This window comes from Gymnoscopelus microlampas (genome assembly GCF_963454915.1).
Source record: "Gymnoscopelus microlampas genome assembly, chromosome: 15".
Lineage (NCBI taxonomy): Eukaryota > Metazoa > Chordata > Actinopteri > Myctophiformes > Myctophidae > Gymnoscopelus > Gymnoscopelus microlampas.
Window position 1 is genome coordinate 32,932,163 of NC_139952.1, and position 24,112 is coordinate 32,956,274.

Sequence of the window (24,112 nt, forward strand, 5' to 3'; positions counted from 1 at the left end):
TCAGAGTTCTTGTGAATTTCAACATACTGTAATAATATTATTCTTTGAACATTTCGATAACTACTTGCTATCTAGCCAAGCACATACTTGAAACTCACAAAAAAATCACAAAAAACAATGCATTTAGAGCATCTTTCATGGATATAAATAAATAAATACATTGATTAATTGGTTGATTGATGTAAAATAATAAAAACATGAAATAGATAAATAAAATAAAATGGGGTACTCAGGTGGCGCAGGAGTAAAGTACCTTTCCACCACAGTGGAGTCTGGGGGTTTGAATACTGGTTTGGCACTTGGTTTGGCTTTGTCACTGCATGTATTCCTACGGGCTGGGGCGGCGCCGGTCAGCAGGGGAATGTTGAACGGGAGCAGTAGGGCAGAGGTGCTACATCCTCCTGATGGGAGCTCCTCACTAACTGGCAGGTTAGCCTTTAGGGAACAACATCAGTAGCAACACAGAAATGTGTGGGGAGGAATTAACTGGCATAACTAAATTCAAAAAAAGAAAAAAGGTGCAAAATAATTGGCTACTCTAAATTAAAATCTATCTATTTATTCATGGAACCTGTATCTGAGTAACTGTCCTGGGTATAACTTTGGCAGCGTCCAATCGATTGACTTCAAACATGGCAAGTTTTGTGTCACAATTATATCCATATATTATGAGATCCCTGTGCTGGCATCATAAAATATCCTATTTAGTGCTATGATAATGTACTATGATAATGTGTACAATGACCACTAGTTCCAGGGTATTGCAGATACATGTATATCATGCATTCACCTTGCCGTCATTCCCAACTTTGAACCGGTCCTGAGTAGGCTGCACTGGCCTAGTAATAATAATAATAATAATAATAATAATAATAACAACAATAATTTGTAATAATAATAAAATATTATATTAATACTAATAATACTAATTTATAATAATTAGCTTAGATGCTGGCCCCAGATATTTACATTGGGTCTCTGAATGAGTGAACATATAGTTGTGAGAGGATTATATTATTTGTTATGTTATTTTGAGAAACTTTTGAGAAATTTGACACAACAAATAAAATGTAAAGTTAGAGCCTTCCTTTCAACATCATGGATTTGGGTTTTTAATCCCCTAACCCTAACTCACATAAAATGGAGAAACTTACATAAAAGGAGAATCTTGAAGTCTCTGTGTTTGCAAGAGTTGCCATAGCAACCTCACATACTCCTAGGTGTTCCGTTTAGCATGCCTATGTTGCTACTAAACTAGCTAACAGTTAAGTGTATCTTTTATGTTTTTGCCAGAAAGATGTCCAGAAAACGTGCAGAGAAAAAGGAGAAATCAGATAAGGGGAGTGTTGGAGTTGAAGATCCTTCAAAAAACACAGGTATGTAATTAAAAAAAGAAGAAGAAAACTTTCAAAAGCATGCTAGAAAACAGTCAGCTTTGACAATATTCTAAAACAAAATCAGTCAAGAGACCCTGGTCTGTCTAACCTTGTGGCATGGCATCTTTGTTGTTAGGACTGACTATAGACGAAAATGCCCTAACCTTTGGTAAGTAGCCTACTTGCTTGTTAACACTGCATGACTGTGTGCCTGTTGTAAGAATAGACTGTGAAAAATGAGGTTTTAATCCTCAAGATCTTTTGCACATTTTGTCTGTGGTAGCAGTTTGAGGGTATGGTCATTTAGCAATACATTTCCATTCCCCTGTCTCCTTTAGATGACTACCAGTGCTCAGGCAACCTGAAAACTGATTTCCCTGAGCTTTGTGCTCTTCTGGGAATGAAAGAATGCCCAGTTATCTGCACCAAGTGCCCAGCCTCCTCCTCTCCAGCAACTGAAAGAGGCACCATGGGTAAACCTTTTTCCTTAGCCAGCAAAGACCGTACTAGATGAGAAATGCTCCCTCTTACCTCATATGTCCTTGAGCAGGGCACTCAGTCCTAATTTTCATTGGAGCTGCTGAGTGGCCAACAGTAAAAGACTGAGGTTATTTGGTTGCTTCATGTAGATCTGTTTATGAATGTGAATCAGGAAGCTGCTGTAAAAATCACCCCTGTTCTGTAAAATTAAAATAATATAGATCACCACATCTAGTAAAGCATGCCTGAACAGAATAGTTTAAATGTGCTATCATTTAACACCGTACACGTACATCATAATACTCCTATTGTTATTTTTTTCAGCTGTGTGTTTAAAGGAGTAGTTCACCCCAAAAATTACTTATTTTCTATCAATTACACACCCCATGAAGCCTCAAATTCATGGATTTCTGTTGTTGTTTTTATCGTATTCCTGAGCCAATAATTTAATGACATTGCATTTGAGTCGGTCATCAAATTATTGACTTAGGAATGCGAAGAAAAACGACACAGGCTTCATGGGGTGTGTAATTGATAGAAAATAAGTATTTTTTTGGGTGAACTACTTCTTTAAACACTTCTGTTTTAATACATTTTAACAATGACAACCCATTACTTCAGAGGACAGCCAGTCCCACATGGAGACCTCATCTTGGTGTCCTAAGCCACACCTCCAGGTGGAGTTGGAGAATGAAGACCCTCATAGTGTCAAGGGCATCAAGGTGCTTGGTAAGAACTTTGTTTACATTTACCACTTGAAGTTCATATTTAAAGGTAGGGTAAGTGATTTTCTTTGGTTAAAATAAGTGTTAAATAGCTCTATATTCTGATAGTACTCATTGCTATAGAGTGTTTGTTCAGTAAAAGGAGTCTCCTTGTCTCTCCAGCTCTTTATAAAACAGAAAATGCATTTTCGTTTCAGTTTCAGTTTAATTTCCAATTGTATCCAATCAGGATAGAGAACTCAATCAGGATATAGATTAAACGTTAAGTGAAATTGGAAGTGATGACACTAAGAAATGAGCAGGCAAAATCGGAACTGGAACACTATAAAAATGAAGCTTAAAAATGGGTACTTTCTCCTGAATTGGCTGAGAATTTGACACCTACCGGAAAATGTATTTTCTGTTCATTAAAGAGCTGGAGAGACGGGGAGACTCCTGTTACTTAACAAACACTCTATAGCAATGATTACCATCAGAATATAGTGCTTTAACCATTCAACAAAATACTTTTTGTTTTAAACCAAAAATATCACTTACCCTACCTTTAATACATTTGTTGTGTATGATTTCATTTCAATTAGTAGTTTCAAGTTAAGTTTGCGATGTCACCTTAGACATGAACGTATGAACAAATTCATATCAGGTTATATTACTGAAAAATTTAGTGAAATGTAATTTCTGATCTTCACAAATATTAATTGTGTTTTCTCATTTAAATGATTGTATGCCAATTCACATGTTTACAGCAGTGAATTAGACAAAAGAAGAAAGAAAAACGTGAATAAAATGTTCTCCCCAAATATACAGGTTGGAAAGTGGACACTCGTATAGGTCAAGTACTTAGCAAGACACTTCCTTCCTTGAGCAACCTGCAGAGCCTGCAGTGAGTAATAAAGTGTACCATTATGTACCTTTGCTATGCGGAGTGCTGTTGCTGTTTGTATAGTTAGTTACGTATATATCACCCTGCCCATTCATTATGTTGCAGTTTGTGGCGCACTGGACTGACAGATCAAATGGTGATCTCCCTCAAGAACACAATGTCTCTCTGCTCCAACCTCAGGTGATTGCTTAATTCATCCACAGCCAGTCCAAAGGGTTTAGTAGGCTAATTATTCACCTCATGTTGTTTGATGTTTTTATTATTCTTATGTACAGCAGTACACTAGTAAGACTAGTTTGCCCCTGGGGACAATAAAGTAAAGTATTCAGCTGTGACTGATGGCCTAGGGCAATGCCCTAGACTAGAGGCTAGAGTGGGACCATTGGGGTGGGTGTGAATCATTGTTCGTAGGCCCCACAATGTAAAACTATTTCACACTGAAACTATACTTAGTATAGTTTTAAGGATCAATAAATGAGCTTGGGTGCCAGGCTGAGAGATTAAATCTATCCATCTCCTTCCAATACTCCTCACTGTTACAGGTCTGTGTTGTTAGAGGGAAACCCTCTTCCAAGGCAGAGTTACCACATTCTACTGTCTCAAGACAGTGCGTGAGTACTGACACACGCACGCACGCACGCACGCACGCACGCACGCACGCACGCACGCACGCACGCACGCACACACACACACACACACACACACACACACACACACACACACACACACACACACACACACACACACACACACACACACACACACACACATTTTCTCTACACAGACACACAGACATAAGTCTAATTTATGCTTCAGTTGTCGAGTGAAGTATGTCAGTGTAAATCAGACAGCTCATCTCTCTCTCTCTCTCTCTCTCTTACAGGAATGTATTGATAATTAGCTTAATTTCTAACTTTACCTGTTTGGCCATCAGCATCACTCATCGGTCTCTCTCTCTCTCTCTCTCTCTCTCTCCCTCTCCCTCTCCCTCTCTCTCTCTCTCTCTCTTAACAAATGTATTGATAATTAGCTTAATTTCTAACTTTACCTGTTTGGCCATCAGCATCACTCATCTGTCACTGCGGAACAACCGGTTAGGAGATGAAGGGGCGCGCCTGATTGGGTCAGCACTCTCCACTACTAGATCTGCCAACAAGAACCTTGTGTCACTCAACCTGGCCTTCAATTGTATTGGTGATGAAGGTGCTGCACATATAGCACAGGTACAACCCATTGTCTATATTTATTCACATTTAACCACATGCACCCTAGCATCAATATTATGGGCATGACATAGCAGGCAAACATTCAGCAAAAATGTTAATCTATAAGCTCACAACACGACACATTGTGAGCTTGTAGATCGGTTATTTTTGACAAAGAGATTTGGTGTAAAGGAAAAAGGTGGAAGAGATTTTAAGGGCTTTATCTTGCGCACCGCCTTAACATTATAAAATAGTTCAACTAGCCAATCTACAGCGACATGTTGTGAGCTTGTAGATCGGCTATTTTAAAAATTGTAAAAATGTTTAGGGATAAGGGGTAAGGCGACGCGCAAGATAGGGCCCAAAAGGAAGGGGGGTTGGGGGGGGGTAAGTACAGACCCCTGGGGGACCTCGATCAATGAGGCAAATAGAGTTTAACAGTGGTGACAGTAAGTGTTGTGAATATACCATTCAGTCATTCTCAATCCTGTCCTAGGGTCTGCGTTTGAACCGTGCTCTGCTCTGCCTGTCTCTGTCCAACAATTGGATTGGAGACACAGGGGCTGCTCATCTAGTTAAAGTGAGTGTTTCAGTTCTCTCACATGATGTGTGTTATCTGATATTAACAACACAGATGTTGTTGGTCATGAAGCTTATGTATGTGAACAGCAGCTGTATACTTATATATTTAAACCTGCCACTTACCCTTTGATTTTGTAGATACTTGGTCCATTTGCTCTAACTCATGAAGAGGTTGTGGAGAGGAGGAAGTTGCTACTAGAAAGAGACCAGTCTGTAAGTAGGAACATTTTCTCTACACCGACATAAGCCTAATTTATGCTTCAGTTGTTGAGTGAAGTATAAATTATGCTTTCAGTGGAAATCAGACAGCTCATCTCTCTCTCTCTCTCTCTCTCTCTCTCTCTCTCTCTCTCTCATATTTCTGAAGCCCTGTCTGGTGGCTGAGCAGTCTCCAGTTGACCAAACTCCTTCCGTCCAAAGCAGCACCTCTCTGAGTGGCAACATCAGCAAGGGGGCCAACAAGGGAACATCCAGAAAAAAGGTAACAAAAGTTGATGGCCAAAAATGAATATGTAATTGCCTTTGGTGAATGCCGACATCCTTTTTTGCTTGAGTTTGGTGTGCTGCCCTCATCACGTTCCTGTTATTCCACGCTTCTTTTTTAAACCAGATATGTTTAAAAATTTTCTTCACAAAATCTGACCCGAACATCTTGTAAAGAAAGACTGACCTTGAGATCTGTGTGATTACAGGAAATACCCAAAAAAGATGAGAAATTGATTAGCAACCATGCAGGAGCAAAAAAAGAAGACCCAAAATCTACCAAGAAATGTAATCAAATGTATTTTCAACTATCAGTTTTATTGCTCTCTGAGAGACAACGGGCATTTGTTATTTCACTCTATCATTTCCCCCCCTTTGTTACAGCCTCTGATGCCAAGGTACCGCGAGGGAAACCAAGCAAGTCAGGAACCAAAGAGAAACACCAATCAATGTCTGAGCAAGAGGTTATGGTTATTGAATAGACTCATTTTGATCTAGCAGTGAATATTCACATTACGTTTCTCAAAAATGTACACATGAAATGCCTGCCTTGCATGACATTTTCTGTATCTGCAGGATAAGACAAGTGCTTCTCTGAATAAGGTTTGCCTCAAACATTTTTTTTAAAGAGTATTGTTATATTAAAGGTGACACGTATACAATATGTTTCGTACCTCCATCAATATGCCTGCCTCTCCATTTGCCAGTTGGTAGAGATGGTGGAGATTGTGAGCCCCCTGCTGGAGCCATCAGTGCAGCACAAGGATGGTGAAGTCATTCTGTTGGGGAACAGTGCTCTCGCCTCCTTGAACCTAGCAGGTACTCCTGACTCAAAGAAGAACACTATGCACATTGTAATAGAGTTACAAAAGTCATGGCTTTTGTAACTCATGAAGAGCAGTTACATAAAGTGTGTACAGTATGTCAAGATGGAATTTGTTGGTTTTGTTTCAAGTGGGACAGCTCAGCACTGGCAGCAACAGACTAAAGTGAAAGGAATCAACAAAGGAAATACAACAAAAAAAGGTTAACATAACAACAAACTATTTGTTAAGCTTTGTCTCTTTCTTTTTGCCTAGGAAACAGTTTAACAGAGCGGTCGTTGCCTCTGTTCCTGTCATGTGTTCAGAAGCAAACTGAGGGAGGAGGACTCCTCCGTCTGTCTCTCCAGGTGTGTATCCACCATCCAGACATGTGTAGCAGGGTTGGGGATGAGCAAATCGCAATCCTGGTGTCAGCCTATGATTTTTAACAATGAGTATTTTACTGTGTATGTATAGGTTACACTTTGTGTGGCAACATATTTGATAAATTAACTGTGAGCATGGATGTTTGTTAGAAATGCAGTGAGATCGTATTAATTGGATGCTACACTTTCAACGTGTCAACGTTCAATTTGATTTGTGTTCTCTTCATCTCAGAGAAACCACTTCTTTCCAGACTGTGAATCCTATATGAAGATACAAGAGATTATGAAACAACGAGATCCTCTCATCAACAATACTGCTAGTCAAACTGAAGAGGAGGGGCAGGCTGCATAATATTTGAGAATATAATACATTTTAGTTAGATTCATCAAAATGCTGCATGGTCCTACTTTTTTTTAAATCTTTTTTTTCCAGCATTGTTCATTATGTCCTGTTTTGCAAGTGTAGAAATAAAATAAAATATTTTATTTAAGCAGTCTTGTGATTAATATTCTAATTTGCCAAAATTCTCTGGGTTCTTGGTTACTTTGTTATAGACATAGGTGTCGGTATAAAAGTCAGTTATAAGTAAAAGTAGAGAGATTGCACTAAACCAGTGGGCCTACATGTACTCAAGTACTGTACTGTAATTTTGAGGCATTTTTTACTTTACTTGAGTATTTCCAATTTTCAGTACTTTGACTTCTACTCCACTACATCTCAGATGCAAATATTGTACTTTTACCCCACTACAATTATTTGAACATTTTTGTTACTAGTTACTTTGTAGATTTTGATTATTATTACAAAACCTACATTAACCATTTCAGCCCTATATACATTTCAGTCATTTGAAAATAGCAGATCTACAAGCTCACAATGCGTCGCATGAGATTGTAAGATTGATTTTTATACATTTGAAAAGTTGTAAAATGGGACATTCTGCATAATGAGTACTTTCTACTTTTGGTACTTTAAATACATTTTGATACCAATACTTGTGTACTTTTATTCAAGTAAATTTTGAATTCCAGACTTTTTGTTGTATTTCTACATTGCAGTATGATTTTGGGGTTAGGTACAGCCTAGGGTTAGTTAAAAAATAACTTATTAGGTAAGGTTGAGTTTGACCTCACAAAAATGGCTGCCAGATTGGTTTAATAACCCACTTCCGGTCCCTGCTCAAAGGAAGCGTCGATATCAGCCCCACGCTTCCGGTACGACCTCCTTTTCGGCAACGGCTACTTCCTCGCCAACATGCCAGTGAGTACGAGAGCGATAGAAAATGACTTATTTTATCAACTATTCGAGGTTTTAGTGGCATCTACTGCGCTATATCTGCAGATAAAACAATAGCGGTTCGACTGCTGTACACTTTAAGCAAATTGCCCCAGTCCATGTCCCGGTATTATGAATATAATCTCTGAGCGCATTGGGAGCGCATTGTGACACAAGATGGCCGCGTACATATCGCAAACATGGAGACGGTTGAATAGCGAATTTAACGAGCTGCAATGTGTCAAAGTCGACAAGTTTAGATGTCGACGTTGGTTATTTTATGTTTAATTAACACTGGCGATTGACGAGTGCGTCATTTTACACTGTTAAGCTCGTGGATAAAAAGTGCGTAGTGCTCCAAATATAGGCCAAAACGTGTTACATACACTAATGTTGCTATCGTTACCGAATCCCGGTCCACAGTCACCACAACAAAGACAATCTAACGTATACCTTGTTATCGGCAGATACCAGCTTCAATCAAGTCGACCATGCAGATAGTATAAATAAATGTTATTTAAGTGCGTGGGTTACCAGCACCCTGCTGGCTCATGCGTTAACAGGATAGGTGGGCACTGGGCACCAGGGAAGAGTGGGCACCTTGGCGTTAAATTGGCCATGTTTTCCAAATGTTAAAAAACAAAATATTTGGAAAATGTTTTTAAAGTATGCATGATTAGAACATGCTTAAACATTATACAATTACGGTCCAATATTTCTAGAATTGCTATACAATCTGTATATCCACTCATTTTGGGGCATAAACAAGAAGTTAAAGGATAAAATTAAGTCTGATAATGATGTACCGTGCATGTTCACATCATGTATACTTAACATTACTTAGGAACATTTTTCAAATATTACACTTTACAGTTTTGCACCATAAAAGCCAATTTTACATTGTGCCCAGATGTCCCTAGTGCCCACCTATCCTGTACCCTAGACCATCCACCACTTATCATTCTGGGTAGCTTAGTTGTCTTTGCAGTTAACAAAACATTTTAATTTTAGAAGGTGATAACTGATAGCCTGTTTAATCATTTTGCTCTCTTTTTTTTCTCCTTCTACATTGCAGCTCGCAAAAGACTTGCTGCACCCAAGCCCTGAGGAGGAGAAGAGGAGGCATAAGAAGAAAAGACTCGTTCAGAGTCCCAACTCTTACTTTATGGACGTCAAGTGTCCAGGTAACATTTTTAAATGTAACATACACTTTTGCCGAACACTCAGATGAATTGCGGTGTGGGCATTTGAGCTTTGATCAGCCACTTACAGTTGATATAATGATGTTTTCTGTCATTGTGCAGGATGTTACAAGATCACTACGGTGTTCAGCCATGCCCAGACGGTGGTGTTGTGCGTGGGCTGCTCCACAGTCCTCTGTCAACCTACTGGAGGCAAAGCACGTCTCACAGAGGGTCAGTATCTATGTTTCTGAACTATGTATATATTTGACATCTGTTTTCTAAAACCACATGGCTATGTAACTTTAAATGTTCAACATTTGCGACACATGCTATTTCAAAGACTGAAAAACATCCTGTGTATTAACATTTTCATTGTAATAGTGTTTGAGTACTGTTAATTCATAGATCAGAATCACTTATACTTGCATTTGTAAACCTGGACATGTACACAACATTTACATATTACTGCTAAGTGCTACCCTTACATCAGTAGCATTCAACAGTAGCAGTATGTTCCCCTATAGTATTTGTCTACTGTTCAGTAATACCCCTCTTTGTTCTCAGTGGTCTGACTGACTCTCATTGTCTCTATCAGGGTGCTCATTCAGGAGAAAGCAGCACTAGTTGTTCTTTGGCCATGAACAGGGAGAGGAGTGGTTGGATTGGTTGATATCAGCATCTTTGACCCCTCAACTTGGCGGTCAATGACACTTTTTTCAAGACCCAGTGCATCGTTTCGGAACAAGACCTGTTGTAATGCTGATGTGTTGACTGGTTTCATTTTGTTCAGATAGATTGATTGTTGCTGTAACTCCACCCTCCAGCCCAATCTTTCTTAATAAAATATATTGTTTTTGGCTAAAGGAATGGTGTGTTTTGTCATTTCACTGTGCTTTAATTTGGTGCTAATTCAGAACAGTTTATGTTCTACTCAACACTGAAGAATGAGTCTTAAGTCTTTATTTTGCCTTCATATTGATATAAATTAACAATGGTATTGTCTTTGTACATCACATTACTTTTAGGATATGTCCTTTTGCACACATACGAACGGACAGGTATGACTGAGTTTGAATACTGAATATGTAAGAAGAGAGAGGGAGTCCCGCACACTTTCTTCACTTGAGTTTATTTTGTTAAGATGCAACGTTATGGTCGCTTGGACCTTCATGAGGCAACTGATGTGATGTTTGTGATATGTACTGCGGGACTCCCTTCCATATAAATCACATTACTAAAATCAATATTACAGAAAAGTAATTTTGGAGATAGTTCGACCTGTGACTATAATGACTTGGCAGTAGGAGAATGGGATGTAGCTGTCATTTCCATTGACTCATTCAGTTTTTCCAGCTGGATATGATGGCACAATGTTGAAAACATTGCCAGAGTCCTGTATGAATAACTGGATAGCTGTTGTAATTGGCACAGATTAATTCAATTAATATTTAATGTGTTTCTGCTACTGAAAACAAGCCTATATATGTTCTGGAATACAATATACCGTTGGGTTTGTTTCTGTAGGAGAGCCAGGTTTGCACTCTTGAGCATCAAGATCATCTTTGCTCTATGAGTCAGTAAATATCGTCTTGAGAATTCTTGGTCTTCAGGTTGCTTAATTTACAAACTTTCGTTGCATCCACCTCAAAACCTGTCACTCCTGTTCATGCTAGCATTCTCTACCATCCCCTCCCTTTCCCTGAGGAGGTGGCGGATGGAGGAGTTCTGTGTGGACAGAGTGTTGGAGAGGAGTGGCATCAGGCTCCTGAAGCCCTCACTCAACTCCTCCACGTGCTTCTCAAGGCTGTGTATGTGAGAGTCCAGGTCACCACGGCAGCCGTGTACCTCCGACAGAACATCATACATCAAGTTCTGCATCTGAATGAGACAAGAGTTAGTGATGGGGATTGTAGTCACAGTTATGAGGAGGTAACGGTAGTTGTGCCAGTAATGTTTGTCTAGGTCAGAGGCGTCATTTCATTAAAAACTGGAGCGTGGCAAAAAGTGACCAATTGAGCCCAAAGTCATCCACAAGCTCACAACGCATCGTATCACGGTGTGTTGTGAGCTTGCATCGGCAAAGAAAAGAAAACAGAAAAAGAACATAAAAAGGCCATTAATGACAAGCTCAAAATAGGGAGGCCAGTTTTTAAGTGATTAATGCATGTGGTTATATGGCATATGGTTGCAGAAAGAAAATGAGTGTCTATAAGTGTTGATATAAAATCTGATTAATCAGCAAAAAACATTCAGAGATGGAGGTAGTTATGTATAAAATAATTGAATTTGAGGTCAAATTCAAAAGAAAGCGGGCAGCAATTGCCATCCCCTGATGACTCCTGGTGTAGGTGGGATAGATAAAATATAATGGAAGTAGTTTTTTCATTCTTTCTGAGGTGACTGTAATACAGATAACATGTTGATTCACTTGGCTCACCTTGCAGAGGTCAACTAGTGTGTTGGCCTGGTCTGCCAACTTCCTCTTGTCCATCTTAACACTACGCAACCTGAAGAGCACACAGGAAGTATTTGTTGGGAACTACAGTTTAAATATAGGCATGTAAGAGGTCATTTGACAGTTCTGCAATTACAGTACATCAATATTTTTGTTGTCATTTTTACTAATCATTATACTTCTACATAGTCTATAATGTATTTTCTAAGGAGAAATGTGTTATCTAAATAAAAAGGCCAGTGAGTATCTCCTAAAAATTAAATGATATAATTATTTTCATTATTTAATTTGTATTCTTCTATATATTGTTTTACAACACCTTACTATTGCTTTTCTTTAGGATACCTTTCATCACTATCAGTTAACTGCTCAAGAGGGGAAACACAATATAGAAATGTAAAATTAATCATAAACTTTATTACATTGTATCTAGGGCTTTATGAAGCCATATTATTTGATAGTTTCCTTACTGGTGGATGGCCAACAGCAGCTTTCTCTGGTGCATGCGTACTCTGGTCTGATCTCTTTCTCTTGACAGCTTAGTGTGTTTGTAGATAAGCCAAGTCTCTCGCAGCACATTTGCTGCTGCAATTTTTATCTGTGGAGGAAAGACATCAAACAAACAGAGATGTTTTTAGAAGGCCATAGTTTTTTTTTTTTTTAATCTACTGTGTTGGCAAAATAGCTAAATGGTGCATAGTGCAATGCTAGAGTTTCACCAACATCTGTCTATACCATTTCTGTGCTGTACTGAATAAGGATAAACAAATACCACAGGTTCTTGATCTGTCATAACCCCAAATAGAGCGTAAGCACACATTTTGAACACTACAAAAATGCCAAAATATAATCATTTAGAGCACCCAAATTTAGATATTTTAGGGGGAAACTTCCATGCGCAACCAAGTATAAATCAGGCATTACTTGGTAGTGTGCATCCTCTATGGCATAGAGGATACCTGATTTATACATGGTTGCTCAAAGTCTAAGCTAAAGTCAGGTGTGGATCAGTACCTTCTTGGTGATGAGGGAGTCCATCATGAAGTTGTGGACATGCTTCTCTGCTCTGGTCAGCTCCAGCTTCCTGGCAACTACAGCTACAACCAGGACGGTGCAACCGGCTCCCTGTGTGTGTGTGTGTGTGTGTGTGTGTGTGTGTGTGTGTGTGTGTGTGTGTGTGTGTGTGTGTGTGTGTGTGTGTGTGTGTGTGTGTGTGTGTGTGTGTGTGTGTGTGTGTGTGTGTGTGTGTGTGTGAGACGCAGACATTAGAATTGCATTTCATTGTATTTTGTCCTGAGCTTGGTCTTGAGATTATTTAAACTTTTTAATATATATAAGTCTCTCTATATTTCTCAGTCAGTATTACCATAAAATACATCCAGATAACCTTACTTAACAAAGAAGAAAAAAAAACATATCTTGCTATTAATTATAGTCAATTTGTCTTTCTGTTGTTAGCATGAAAATCTGTAATTTTTTATGAGCAACACCATCATGTGACTATGAGTATAAATTCGGCTTTAGCCTGCACTCCTGTAGGCCTCCACTAAGCTGTGCTGTCTCCCTGGGTACTAAGGTGAGTGAAATGGCCCATCTTTTAAATTAAATGCCTACCATTATTCCTGTAAGAAGACAGATACTGCGACCACAGTAGGTGTGAGGCACCACATCTCCATAGCCAATGGACAGGAAGGTGACGGAGACCATCCACAGGGCCTCCATGTAGTTGCTACTCAGGTCCTTGTAGTTGTGGTGTCTACACGATAAAGAGGTACAGTCTATTTTTCTCTTGCTATTACTGCCATTACAGATAGTACATTGGTAATAGCAGTATGGGCAATGTATTTTTCACTTTTCTTTATACCAACTGAAAATGACTGATGGCACAAAGTCAAAGCTAATTACAGTACCTTTAAAAGCAAAAAATAAAAACATAGTGGGTGACTTAAAGGCCATACTGGGGGTCCCAGAGTAAGCCGGTCTAGTATATAAATTTAGAAGTAAAGTATTTCTATAAGTAGATTGACTGTATTCCCTCAATATCACATACTGTACCTCTCACAAACATGTAAGCCCCAAGCAGCCACTATCCAGAGAGAAATGCTGAAAATCATCAGGACAGTGCCAGGGTAGGTGGTCATCAGTGTTTTCCCCACAAAGCGGGTGTTGAAGTGTATCTAGAGATCACATATGACACAATCACTTATGTCCCACTTTTAACAGTGCTATTAGTACCTACTTTCAACTATGCAGTATTTGAGTATATTACCTGGTGTATTATCTTTACATAATACAGAGGAGATGAGATGAGGGATACGAAAGCCTATTTCAGCTCAACACATGGATAGGTTTGTTGCAGGGGAGGCAAAAAGGTCAGTCATTTTCGTCACTCTTAAAAAGCACCAACAGAGGATGGGAGATTACAGGGGGTGGATTTATCAGAAGGAAGAGAAAGTGATAAAACAATAAGATGGAGGGTATACGATAGGCAGAGAATGTCAAGTCACTGATATATTCCATGGGAGCAAGAGTGTGATGGTCACACCTCGAGATTCAAACCTCTAATGACCCCACGGCCCACCTAGAATTAAGACATAAAAACATGTACATAAAAGGGTCTTAGTAAAGGAAGATTCCAAACTTCAAGAATTGAACCCCAGACCAAATGGTGTGCCCAATTTCAAAGTTATTAACAAATTTTGAAAAAGCAGTTCCCAAGATTTTTAGTATGCTTATATAAAAGGATTATATATATATAATATATATTTTCTTTCTATCTTCCGGTCACATCACACAGTACTGCCCAAAGCCGTGGCTTTTAACTTCAACACAGCACTTGTAACGGTTGACCTCTGACCTTGTTGAGTGCTCCGATGCTGCGGGAGGCGGTGTCCGTGAAAAGGCGGCTGTGTAGCATCAAGGCGCGGCCCAGTAGATACAGCCTCAGGAACATGGGCAGGGCCAGCACGATCTCCAGCTCCGTCTCGGACAGCGACGAGGTCCGCTGGGGGGTCTGCTGGAAGTACGCCAGCAGTCCCACTGGGTACGGGTGGACCGCCACCGCGGCCAGCTCCAACCCAATCAGTGTCAACCGCTCTGTCGTCATGGCGATGCGCCAGTCCTCCGCGCCACTATCAAGAAGGTACAGCTGTGAAATGAGGATAAGGTGATGAATGTTTTTTGTTGGTAAGGATGTTAAAGACTATCTTTACTACTTGAACCCCACCAGCCATTTTCTGCGGGGAACATTAGTCAAAAATAGCAGATCTACAAGCTCATAATGCATAGCTTTGCGCGTGAAGAGACTTGGTGTAGACGGGAAAAAGCAGTACAGAGCCAACTCAGGTCTAGTTTAGCAAATCTCTTTACTAAATTGGGTTTAATTGGTTAAGGTTTCATCATTTCACCAGGAGCGTGGGGACTGTAAAGCATTCATTAGACCTGCTAAAGAATTTCTCTGGTAATCTAACAGACAATATGGACCCTTTCTATCAAGCCTTGTGTGATACAGCAGAAAATGAGATGGTTGCTATTTGTGTGTCTGTTTTGCTGAGAAAATTGGCTCTGGTTTCTTTTGTTTGGTTTTGAGTGAAGGGGGGGACACGATACAGGAGGAGTAGAACAGAGAGACAGAAGGGTGGAGGTGGAGACTGGGGACAAACACACTCACACAGAGGCACAAGGGAAGTGGAGAAGGACGGAAGACAGGGACACCTGCCAGCCAGAGGGGAGGAAGACCAGTGTTACAACGCCACTCAGTGGCGGAGTGAAGAAACGCTGCCTTGCAGTGTGGGTAGGGTACCCATTGGGAGTCATGGTGCACCTGGGCATTGAGACTTGAGTTTGCCGACAGCTGTGATGTTCCCTATACTGGCCATACGTCTGTTCCATTTTCAGGTGTATCCCAGCGGTCACATGGATTGACGGCATTGTCCGAGGACACGGCAGTGACCAATGAGGACCGATGGCAGAGTCGGAGGACATGGCAGTGACCAACAAGGACTGACAGTAGACTCAGAGGACGTGACAGTAACCAACAAAGGCAGAGTTCAGACTATTACAAATCGGCACAGGGTGAGTACCTTTTGGCAGTGATGTTCTGTGAGCTTGGTGATAGCTGAGGTATCACTGAGGTTTTAACAACCGGGGACAAGGTTGTTGAAACACTTATTTGATCATGAGAATGAAGACATCTCTTACCTGCACTTCACAGCAGTGATAGGCGATAATGAGGCCCACCAGGATGATGGTAGACAAGCTGATGACTGACTTCAGACCCAGGGAGTAGATGGAGCTCTGTGGTGAAAACACATGCAGGTGAACGCTCGCTCGCAAGTACACACACACACACACACACACACACACACACACACACACACACACACACACACACACACACACACACACACACACACAAACATTACAATGTAATGTATATGATGTAATGATTACATCATATACAGTACCACGATGGCTGTTTACCATTAGCAAGCTGAATTTATGATATGACATTGTTATCCTATCCTGTATCCTTCTAATCTTCAATCACATGCATTCCATTTAGATAATGCACTTCCTTGATTTAGTGAACATGATCTTATGGACATAAATCCTTGTGCAAAAGCTGATAGATGGAAACCCACTGAAATAATTGTCCAATATGGCTTTCTCATAATGAAGGCCTGCATTATAGTGGAAGAGCAATGAAGCTACTTTTTGAATAGTATAATAAGAAAGGCTTTGATTTCTACTTTAAAATGAAATGCTGAATGAAAAGAAAAAGAAAAACATATCTCTTCTATTTTGTGAAGTTTGCTAGAGTCAAGTTAAGATGTCCTAGAGTCAAGTTAAGATGTCCTAGAAAAAAATGTCTTGACCCCAAAAAAGTAAAAAAAATAATTATACAAATTATGTGCCTTCTGTATGTCAGCAACAACAAAAATCAAGGGAGATCTTTGAAAATAATCTTGAGGATCATCACTATCAACATTATTCTCTCCCTTTCTCTCTCAGTTCTGACAAACTGACTGATTGACCCTTGACCCCACGGTGCTGACCTTGCTGTAGACACTCCAGGAAAGCTCGGTCTCCATCACCATAACAACCACCCCGAAGATTCCCACTGCCAGGGCGCAGTCATTCAGTTGCTGTCTCCTCTGAAACAGGGCCCTTCTACGGACCAGCCTCCTGCCGATGCCGTGGGTCTGCCAGTACTGGTCATCCTTGTTGTCGTCTTTTGGCTCTAGACTGGGACTGACAGCGGTACTGCTGGCGTACTGGTCTCTAGGCAGCGGGCCCCTGGCCTCGGATAGGTCCAGATCTCGGTGGGAGTGGAGTGCCTCGCTGCCCTGTGCGGGGAGGTCATCGCCTTTGCTGCTGATTATGATCTCCGGAAGATCATTGCCTGATCTCCAACCCCTGCCGTCTCCGGCAACTCCCCCTTTCGCCTTCTGGCAAGTGAGATGGGACCTGCGGGACACTATGTAAGGAGTCCCACAGGGTGCCATGGGAATGTCAGTGAAGGAAGTGACGTTCTCCTGTTGCATCCCGTGAACACCTGACTTTTTAGACTTGAATAACTGACAACGCTCACCGTGTCCATGATTTAGTTTCTTCCCACTGGGTCTCTTGTCCTTGTGGCTGTTGTGGCCCTTGCTCCTGTCCTTGTCCCCCGTCCTGTGCGTTTGAGGTGAGGAGGCCGAGACATGATAAAGGTAGCCGTTGTATAACGGTGTGGTGGCCACGACCGGTGTTCTGTCCAGCCAGACAGCATGGTCCGCCCCCGACGCCCCCGTCTGGACTATGTGGTGTAGTTCACACTGGGGAGGGCAGGTCGGAGGGGGGGGCATCATTCTGGAAGGGAGGAGGGGCCTCTGGTCCTCTGCCTCATCTCCATCCGCACTTGACAAGTTCATAGAAGGGGAGGGTTCCATTGTGGTGAATCCTTTATAGGTGATGAGTCACCAAATCTGTTGTAGTTTTATAGAGGTTAGAGCAGAGAGAGAGATAGAGAGAGATGGAAAGAGAGAGAGGTGGAGAGAGAGAGAGAGACAGATGGTGAGAGTAAGATGGAGGCTGGCGAGGCAGTGAAACCCGTCAAAACTGATTAGAAAAGCACAGAGACAATGCACTGCAGTTGGATTCTAATTACCGTTTGACAGCTTGTGAAGCTAATGTAGACTTACTTATACGCTACTTTTTCTTTTGCAATATAATGTATAATGTACAGTACATTATCATAAACCTATTACATGATAATAATACAGTACATGCTGCCTTTTTAAAACTGCCTCATACCACTGTCATTCTCATGAATATCTGGAATATTTGAGTCTATGTACATAATGTATAATTTTCTTCTCTTTACTCTACTAGGAACATTGGAATTATTTGATCTGTTTCTATCCTGTTTCTTCGCTCTTCTTTCTATTACCTTTCCTGAAAATCTGTTTACACCTGTAAACCTGTGATGTGACAGTAAAGCTGATTCTGATACTAATATTATATGTTCTGTACAATGGATTATGTCACTTTTTTAGGAATAGTTGAATACAACTGGCCATGTTCACAGGTGGCAAGCTCTGACTGCTGCACTAGCGACTCCTACTAGTGCGGGCCACTAAGTCCATTTTTATGTTACAATAGTTCACTTTGTGATACAAGCGCCAAATTTGGCATGAACAATGCCTAGAACCTACTTTTGCAGAAAAGCCCGTTAGCCACGCAAAAAAAAACAATATGGCTGCCATTTTCCAAAATGGCTGCTGGCGAAAGACATTTTATGTGTATTTTGACCTGGATTGTGATTGGATTTTGATTATATTGGTATTAACATATAGTTTTGACTCCCCCCGCCCCCTCCCCCCGTTAGCTACACGGAAAAAAAACAATATGGCTGCCATTTTCCAAAATGGCTTCAGGCAAAAGGCATTTTATGTGTATTTTGACCTGGATTGTGATTGGATTATCCAATTTTGATTATTTTGGCATCAGAATATAGTTTTGACTCCCCCCCGCCCCCTCCCCCCGTTAGCCACGCCAAAAAAAACCAATATGGCTGCCACTTTCCAAAATGGCTGCTGGGGAAAGACATTTTATGTGTATTTTGACCTGGATTGTGATTGGATTTTGATTATTTTGGTATCAACATATGAGTCCCCCCCCCCCCCCAATGTCTGGATCACAAATTGTTCTAATCATCACATTTGCAGGCACTCAGCTGTGTGCACTGAACGCCAAAGCGGTAGCACTTGCATCTACCACGACGTTCAGTCTTCCACCGGCTTTTGTCAGTTGTTCACAAATCTGGGCAATTGTAGAGTGTCATCCACGCTACTTGCCAAATGTCATCTTCTGCTCGCCATCCCCAGCTGGCAGGGCTCTCTGTATGACATTTGACATACAGTTACCTGGCTTCAGACAGGGGCAATTTGATAAGTGGCATGCTTCACATGATGTGCAAGAGATGCCCTTGTAGGTGGAATGGCATCATAGGACCTCTGCTTCCATGCAAACAGGTAAAATCTTGCATCATCAACCCCATCACCATTGCTGTTCTTGTCATGCACTGTTACTGGTGGGTATTGACTGAGCTTCTGGAAGACATGAGACACTTCAGGCCACACTTACCGGGTTTCTGTCTTTTTGCCTTTTCCCACGAAAGGTTGACACGACATCACATCCAGTGAAAGTGTGAAAGAAAGGATGCCAATGGATTTTTCAGGGCCTAGATTCTTCACTAAATCGTGAACTGGTAACCAACAACAATACAATACAGTACAGTACAGTGCTGTTCAATAACAATACAGTACAGCACTGTGCTGTGTTGTACAATAGCAAAACAGTATAGTACTGTGCTGTACAATAACAGAACAGTACAGTAGAGTAAAGTACAGTGCTGTACAATAACAGTACAGTACTGTTTTGTAATGTGTTTGTTTGTCCTGTTTTAAGTGGTTACTTAGTTTTTACTTTACTGTTGTGTTCGTTTTATTTTGTTGTAACGTTTCCTGTCTTGTCTCATTACCTTGTGATTAGTTGTATTTCTCCACCTGTGTCCCGTTAGTCCCTTAGCTCAATGGTGCGCATTCTGCGCAACCTTTTTACAGTACACCCTCAGAAAACATTTGGATTATCCAATCACAATACAGGTAAAAAACACATAAAATGTCTTTCGCCGGCAGCCATTTTGGAAAATGGCAGTCATATATATATTTTTTGCATGGCTAACAGGGGGGGGGGGGGGGGGGGGGGGGAGTCAAAACTATGTTCTGATGCCAAAATAATCAAAATTGGATTATCCAATCACAATCCAGGTCAAAAACCACATAGCATGTCTTTCGCCGGCAGCCATTTTGGAAAATGGCAGCCATATTGTTTTTTTTTGGGTGGCTAACGGGCTTTTGTGAACAAGTAGGTCCAGAAGAAACTTTGTGGAAAATTTGGCGCTTGTATCACAAAGTGAAGTATCGTGTCACTAACAGCCCCTACTATACAGGATGGCCGTTGCACCTGTTCAGCAGGGAGTGGAACTGGGAGGGATAGTATGTTCCTCCACACGCATTATGCCCTCCAAGTGACACTTCTCACTGTCAGTAAGAAGTGTTCTTTCAGCTTTAATGTCTAATTGTACCACGTGCTGTTTACATTTCTGACTAATAAAGTATTCAATCAATCAAAGTGCAAAGAAACGGCTGTGTATCAGGAGTCTGTACCCTCCCCAGATCAATAGTAGGTGACAGGGACTACACAATGGGGATTTGGCAATGACTAAATTGGGGGGAAATGAAAAAAAAATGTTTATCTTGAAGAAGTTTGTATTGAACTTAAATGACCTCAATATTACTATTTAATATTCATACTCATGAATATTTAATCACAACCTCTCCAGGGTACAAAAACAGTGGCAGCTCTTGAGATTTTAGAGCTACTATTCATGTTTTCTTTAAAGGCGTATTTGAATCCCACAGAGCTTGTCGCCTTGCCTAATATTTGGTCTCTCTCTTGTTGGTCTTACCTTCAGCAGAACTCCTCAATACAGTCTCCAATATCGAATCACTCCACTGTAAGGACGAAAAACACTCGTGTTCTCTTCTCAAATATCCTTCACATCGGCCTGCCCTGAACCACAGAGGAATGCTCCAAATAAAACACCAACAGAATCATAGACACACACATACTGGTACACAGCAAAAACAAACGCACACACACACACACACACACACACACACACACACCAATAATGACCCCTTTTCGAGAAAAACAACTCCCACTCAGATTAAAATAAAAAACAATGCTGTGCATATTGACAGAAAGTGAATTGAACCAAGAATGCCATGAGTCTGTGTGTCTGGATCAAAACATGCTCAAATCTCTAGTCTCTTAGTATGATCTTTGAGGCAATCCATTATGACACTGCCCCTCCCACGGCTTTAAGCAGAGGTTATGAACTCCAATCCGTAAGAGGTTGAACGACCATGATATCCATTGCATTTAAAGGCATTTATTCCATTGTTTCCCTGCATTTCCTGCTTACACATTTGTCCACGGCCATGACGTCCTCCTTAAAGCTAGGAGCTTAATGACTGCCTGCACTAGAAGTTCACCATTGCAGATGTTGTGTCATCTGACAGACACAGGACATCTTCTGTCTGTGTGTGTTGAATGTGCACGTGTGCATCTGTGTATTATCTCTGAGAATATGGGTATGATTGTATGTTCATGTGGTTGTATGTGAATATATGCAAGTGTGTGCGCCTGAATGCACACGTGTTTTGTGTGTAATGGATGTGTTTGTGTAATAAAAGACAACATGGCATTATTATATTCTATTCAATTTGATCTTTTCATCAATCAGGAACGGGTGTCTGTGTTCCAAAGCAGGCTTTTTGGACGGGCTCCCGGATCCTCTTTAATCTACAGTGCAGAGTGACTGATGGCCTTTCAATATCAATTCGGCAGATTAGTATTAGAGATTAATCAAGAAGGCCTGGGGAGTCACAGATCTGATACTTATGAGCTTATGAAATATCAAATATGTCACCCCTTTAACCTGACAATATGCACAGAGACATGGGCGAGGTGGGGGCAGGGTGGTGTGTGTGTGTGTGTGTGTGTGTGTGTGTGTGTGTGTGTGTGTGTGTGTGTGTGTGTGTGTGTGTGTGTGTGTGTGTGTGTGTGTGTGTGTGTGTGTGGTTAAAGTCATAACAATGACATTCACCATTGCTTATCTAAATCTGTGTGACAGATGGGTCTCCAGATAACAGTGCTCTGCCCACTAAATGGAGGGAACCACCAAGGAGGAGAGAGAGAGAGAGAGAGAGAGAGAGAGAGAGAGAGAGAGAGAGAGAGAGAGAGAGAGAGAGAGAGAGATGGAGAGAGAGAGAGATGGAGGGAGCGATGGAGGGGGGATAGGTCAAGCACCACAGATAGAATGGTGCATGGATAAAGAAAGGTTTTAATATAAGCTGGAGACAACATGTACTTAGAGGGAGTGATGGGGACGGGGGGAGATGGAGAGAGAGATAGAGGAAGAGAGGGAGAAATGGAGAGGTGGAGAGAGAGTGCAACAGAGAATTGCAACGTGAGGTTGCTGAGGTGGGAGATGCGCACGGACGAGCGCACACTCCCACCAACCCACCCACCCACCCACACACACACACACACACACACGCACACACGCACACACGCACACACGCACACACACACACACAGTTCTGTCATAGAAAGACAGCCAGATGTAAAATGACATTAATTATAACTAAAGGTCCCCAGAAACTAGAACATTTAGACAGATGTTGAGAAGCACACACACACACACACACACAGCTCCATGTATGGCTCAGAGCTTTGCTGCCAGCGACTTTGTTCCTAACTTCAGTGAAAATAAATTGACAGCCCAGGCTCTAATTAAGCCCCGGGCTTAAGACCCTTGAGCAAAACACTGAACCCCTAATTGCTCCCGATGAGCAGGTTGGTGCCTTGCATGGTTCCCTCCGCCGTCGGTGTATGAATGTGTGTGTGAATGGGTGAATGTAATGCACATTGTAAAGGGCTTTGGATAAAAGTGCTATATAAATGCACCATTTACCATTAGGGGTTTGAGAGACTATACATACCAATTTTAAAAGTTTATACAACATCAGTCAAAACTCTAGAGTGCTATCTATCGCTACAATAATAAATATTATAACATAAAATATAATGTTAATTTAATGGGTAGGGTATAGGGTATATAATGACCATTAACTAATGCCACATTAACTGGTGGGTAGCCACCAGTTAAAATGCCATATTGGTATGAAGCCTGCTGGGCTTCAAACGGTCTTTTCTACTCTAAACACTTGTTTGCTACGTAATTACATTACATTCCATTACAAGAAAGGGATAATCCTCCATCCAATTACCACAGTGCCTGATTGAGAAGAACTGTGTGTCATGCTTTTTGGCTTCTGAATGGCAGCTCATCTCTTGTCAAAGACGTGCACCAGCTCAATGTGATGTCCAGAGACAGTCAGCAGACATGCACTGGCTGAGAGCGCAGAGCGACAGAACGAGATAGTGATTGACGTGCGTCCTCCGAAGTCTACTCTGAAAACTCACAGAGAAAAGTAGACGCGTGGGCTTTAATTTTGTTTTCTCTTCTTCTTTTTTTTTTTAGGCGATAGCAAACCCCATTAAGTGAGGGGGCGCTCGTCAGCATGGAGGCGGGGATGCCTAATCCAATCAGGAGAGTAATTAAATGCACACAGCACAGCGGCAGGACACAGACAGATGGCTGCATTGTCAGGGGGCAGCCATCAACTCTCAGGATAGACAGGAAACTAATGATGCTGGGCACTACTGGGCACTTTACTACCACCACCATCACCACCACCACTGCTGCTGCTGCTATAACGTTATGCCCACTTGTGCTGATCTTCCTCCCTTGGTAGGACCTTCAGAGCAGACCTGTTCAGAATGTAATGACTGAGGTCCTCTTCAATCGCTTCCTCTCCCCTCATCATCATCATCATCATCACCATGCTGCTCATTGTCCTTGTATCATCGCTGCTGTCATCATCATCACCATCATCATAAACATCATCATCACCACCACCAGCTATTCATTAGCAGATGATTATCATTAAATGACAAGTTTGGGTAATGAGCTGAGTCATGGATGTTGTAGGGCAAAACACGTAATGAGAATAGGCCTACAATAAATACAAACATCCCTTGTCATCTCGAGCCAAATCCTGACTGACGTTTTATGTTTTCATTTGTCTTGTCTTCT

General features: G+C 41.2%; 3 protein-coding genes across 3 annotated transcripts in view; 2 read left to right on the plus strand and 1 right to left on the minus strand.

Annotated features, from left to right (window-relative positions):
- Positions 1–1,297: 1,297 nt before the first annotated feature.
- Positions 1,298–7,275, plus strand: lrrc71 (leucine rich repeat containing 71; the record flags this gene model as incomplete). The annotated part of the gene is made up of 14 exons (XM_084080438.1): positions 1,298–1,376; positions 1,715–1,849; positions 2,478–2,585; positions 3,389–3,464; positions 3,570–3,644; positions 4,007–4,075; positions 4,528–4,687; positions 5,166–5,249; positions 5,390–5,464; positions 5,672–5,732; positions 6,119–6,198; positions 6,442–6,553; positions 6,814–6,905; positions 7,156–7,275. The coding sequence occupies 14 exons, from the start codon at positions 1,298–1,300 to the stop codon at positions 7,273–7,275; spliced, it is 1,326 nt and encodes a 441-aa protein (XP_083936564.1).
- Positions 7,276–8,151: 876 nt separating this feature from the next.
- Positions 8,152–10,250, plus strand: LOC311061373 (small ribosomal subunit protein eS27). Its single transcript, XM_084079980.1, has 4 exons — positions 8,152–8,184; positions 9,275–9,383; positions 9,504–9,614; positions 9,979–10,250. Exons 1-4 carry the CDS (start codon positions 8,179–8,181, stop codon positions 10,005–10,007), a joined length of 255 nt encoding a protein of 84 aa, XP_083936106.1. The 5' UTR covers positions 8,152–8,178; the 3' UTR covers positions 10,008–10,250.
- Positions 10,251–11,027: 777 nt separating this feature from the next.
- LOC311061747 (small conductance calcium-activated potassium channel protein 1-like) overlaps positions 11,028–24,112 on the minus strand; it is a gene marked incomplete at its 3' end in the record, with an annotated part of 15,281 nt that continues 2,196 nt past the window's right edge. The window contains exons 2-11 of the mRNA XM_084080439.1: positions 20,855–20,958; positions 16,896–17,807; positions 16,039–16,134; positions 14,696–14,986; positions 13,894–14,015; positions 13,453–13,594; positions 12,853–12,963; positions 12,309–12,436; positions 11,821–11,890; positions 11,028–11,261 (exon numbers count right to left, since the gene is read on the minus strand). Coding sequence (XP_083936565.1) covers positions 11,028–11,261; positions 11,821–11,890; positions 12,309–12,436; positions 12,853–12,963; positions 13,453–13,594; positions 13,894–14,015; positions 14,696–14,986; positions 16,039–16,134; positions 16,896–17,771 — 2,070 coding nt within the window. The 5' untranslated portion in view covers positions 17,772–17,807; positions 20,855–20,958. The remainder of the gene's footprint in view (positions 11,262–11,820; positions 11,891–12,308; positions 12,437–12,852; positions 12,964–13,452; positions 13,595–13,893; positions 14,016–14,695; positions 14,987–16,038; positions 16,135–16,895; positions 17,808–20,854; positions 20,959–24,112) is intronic.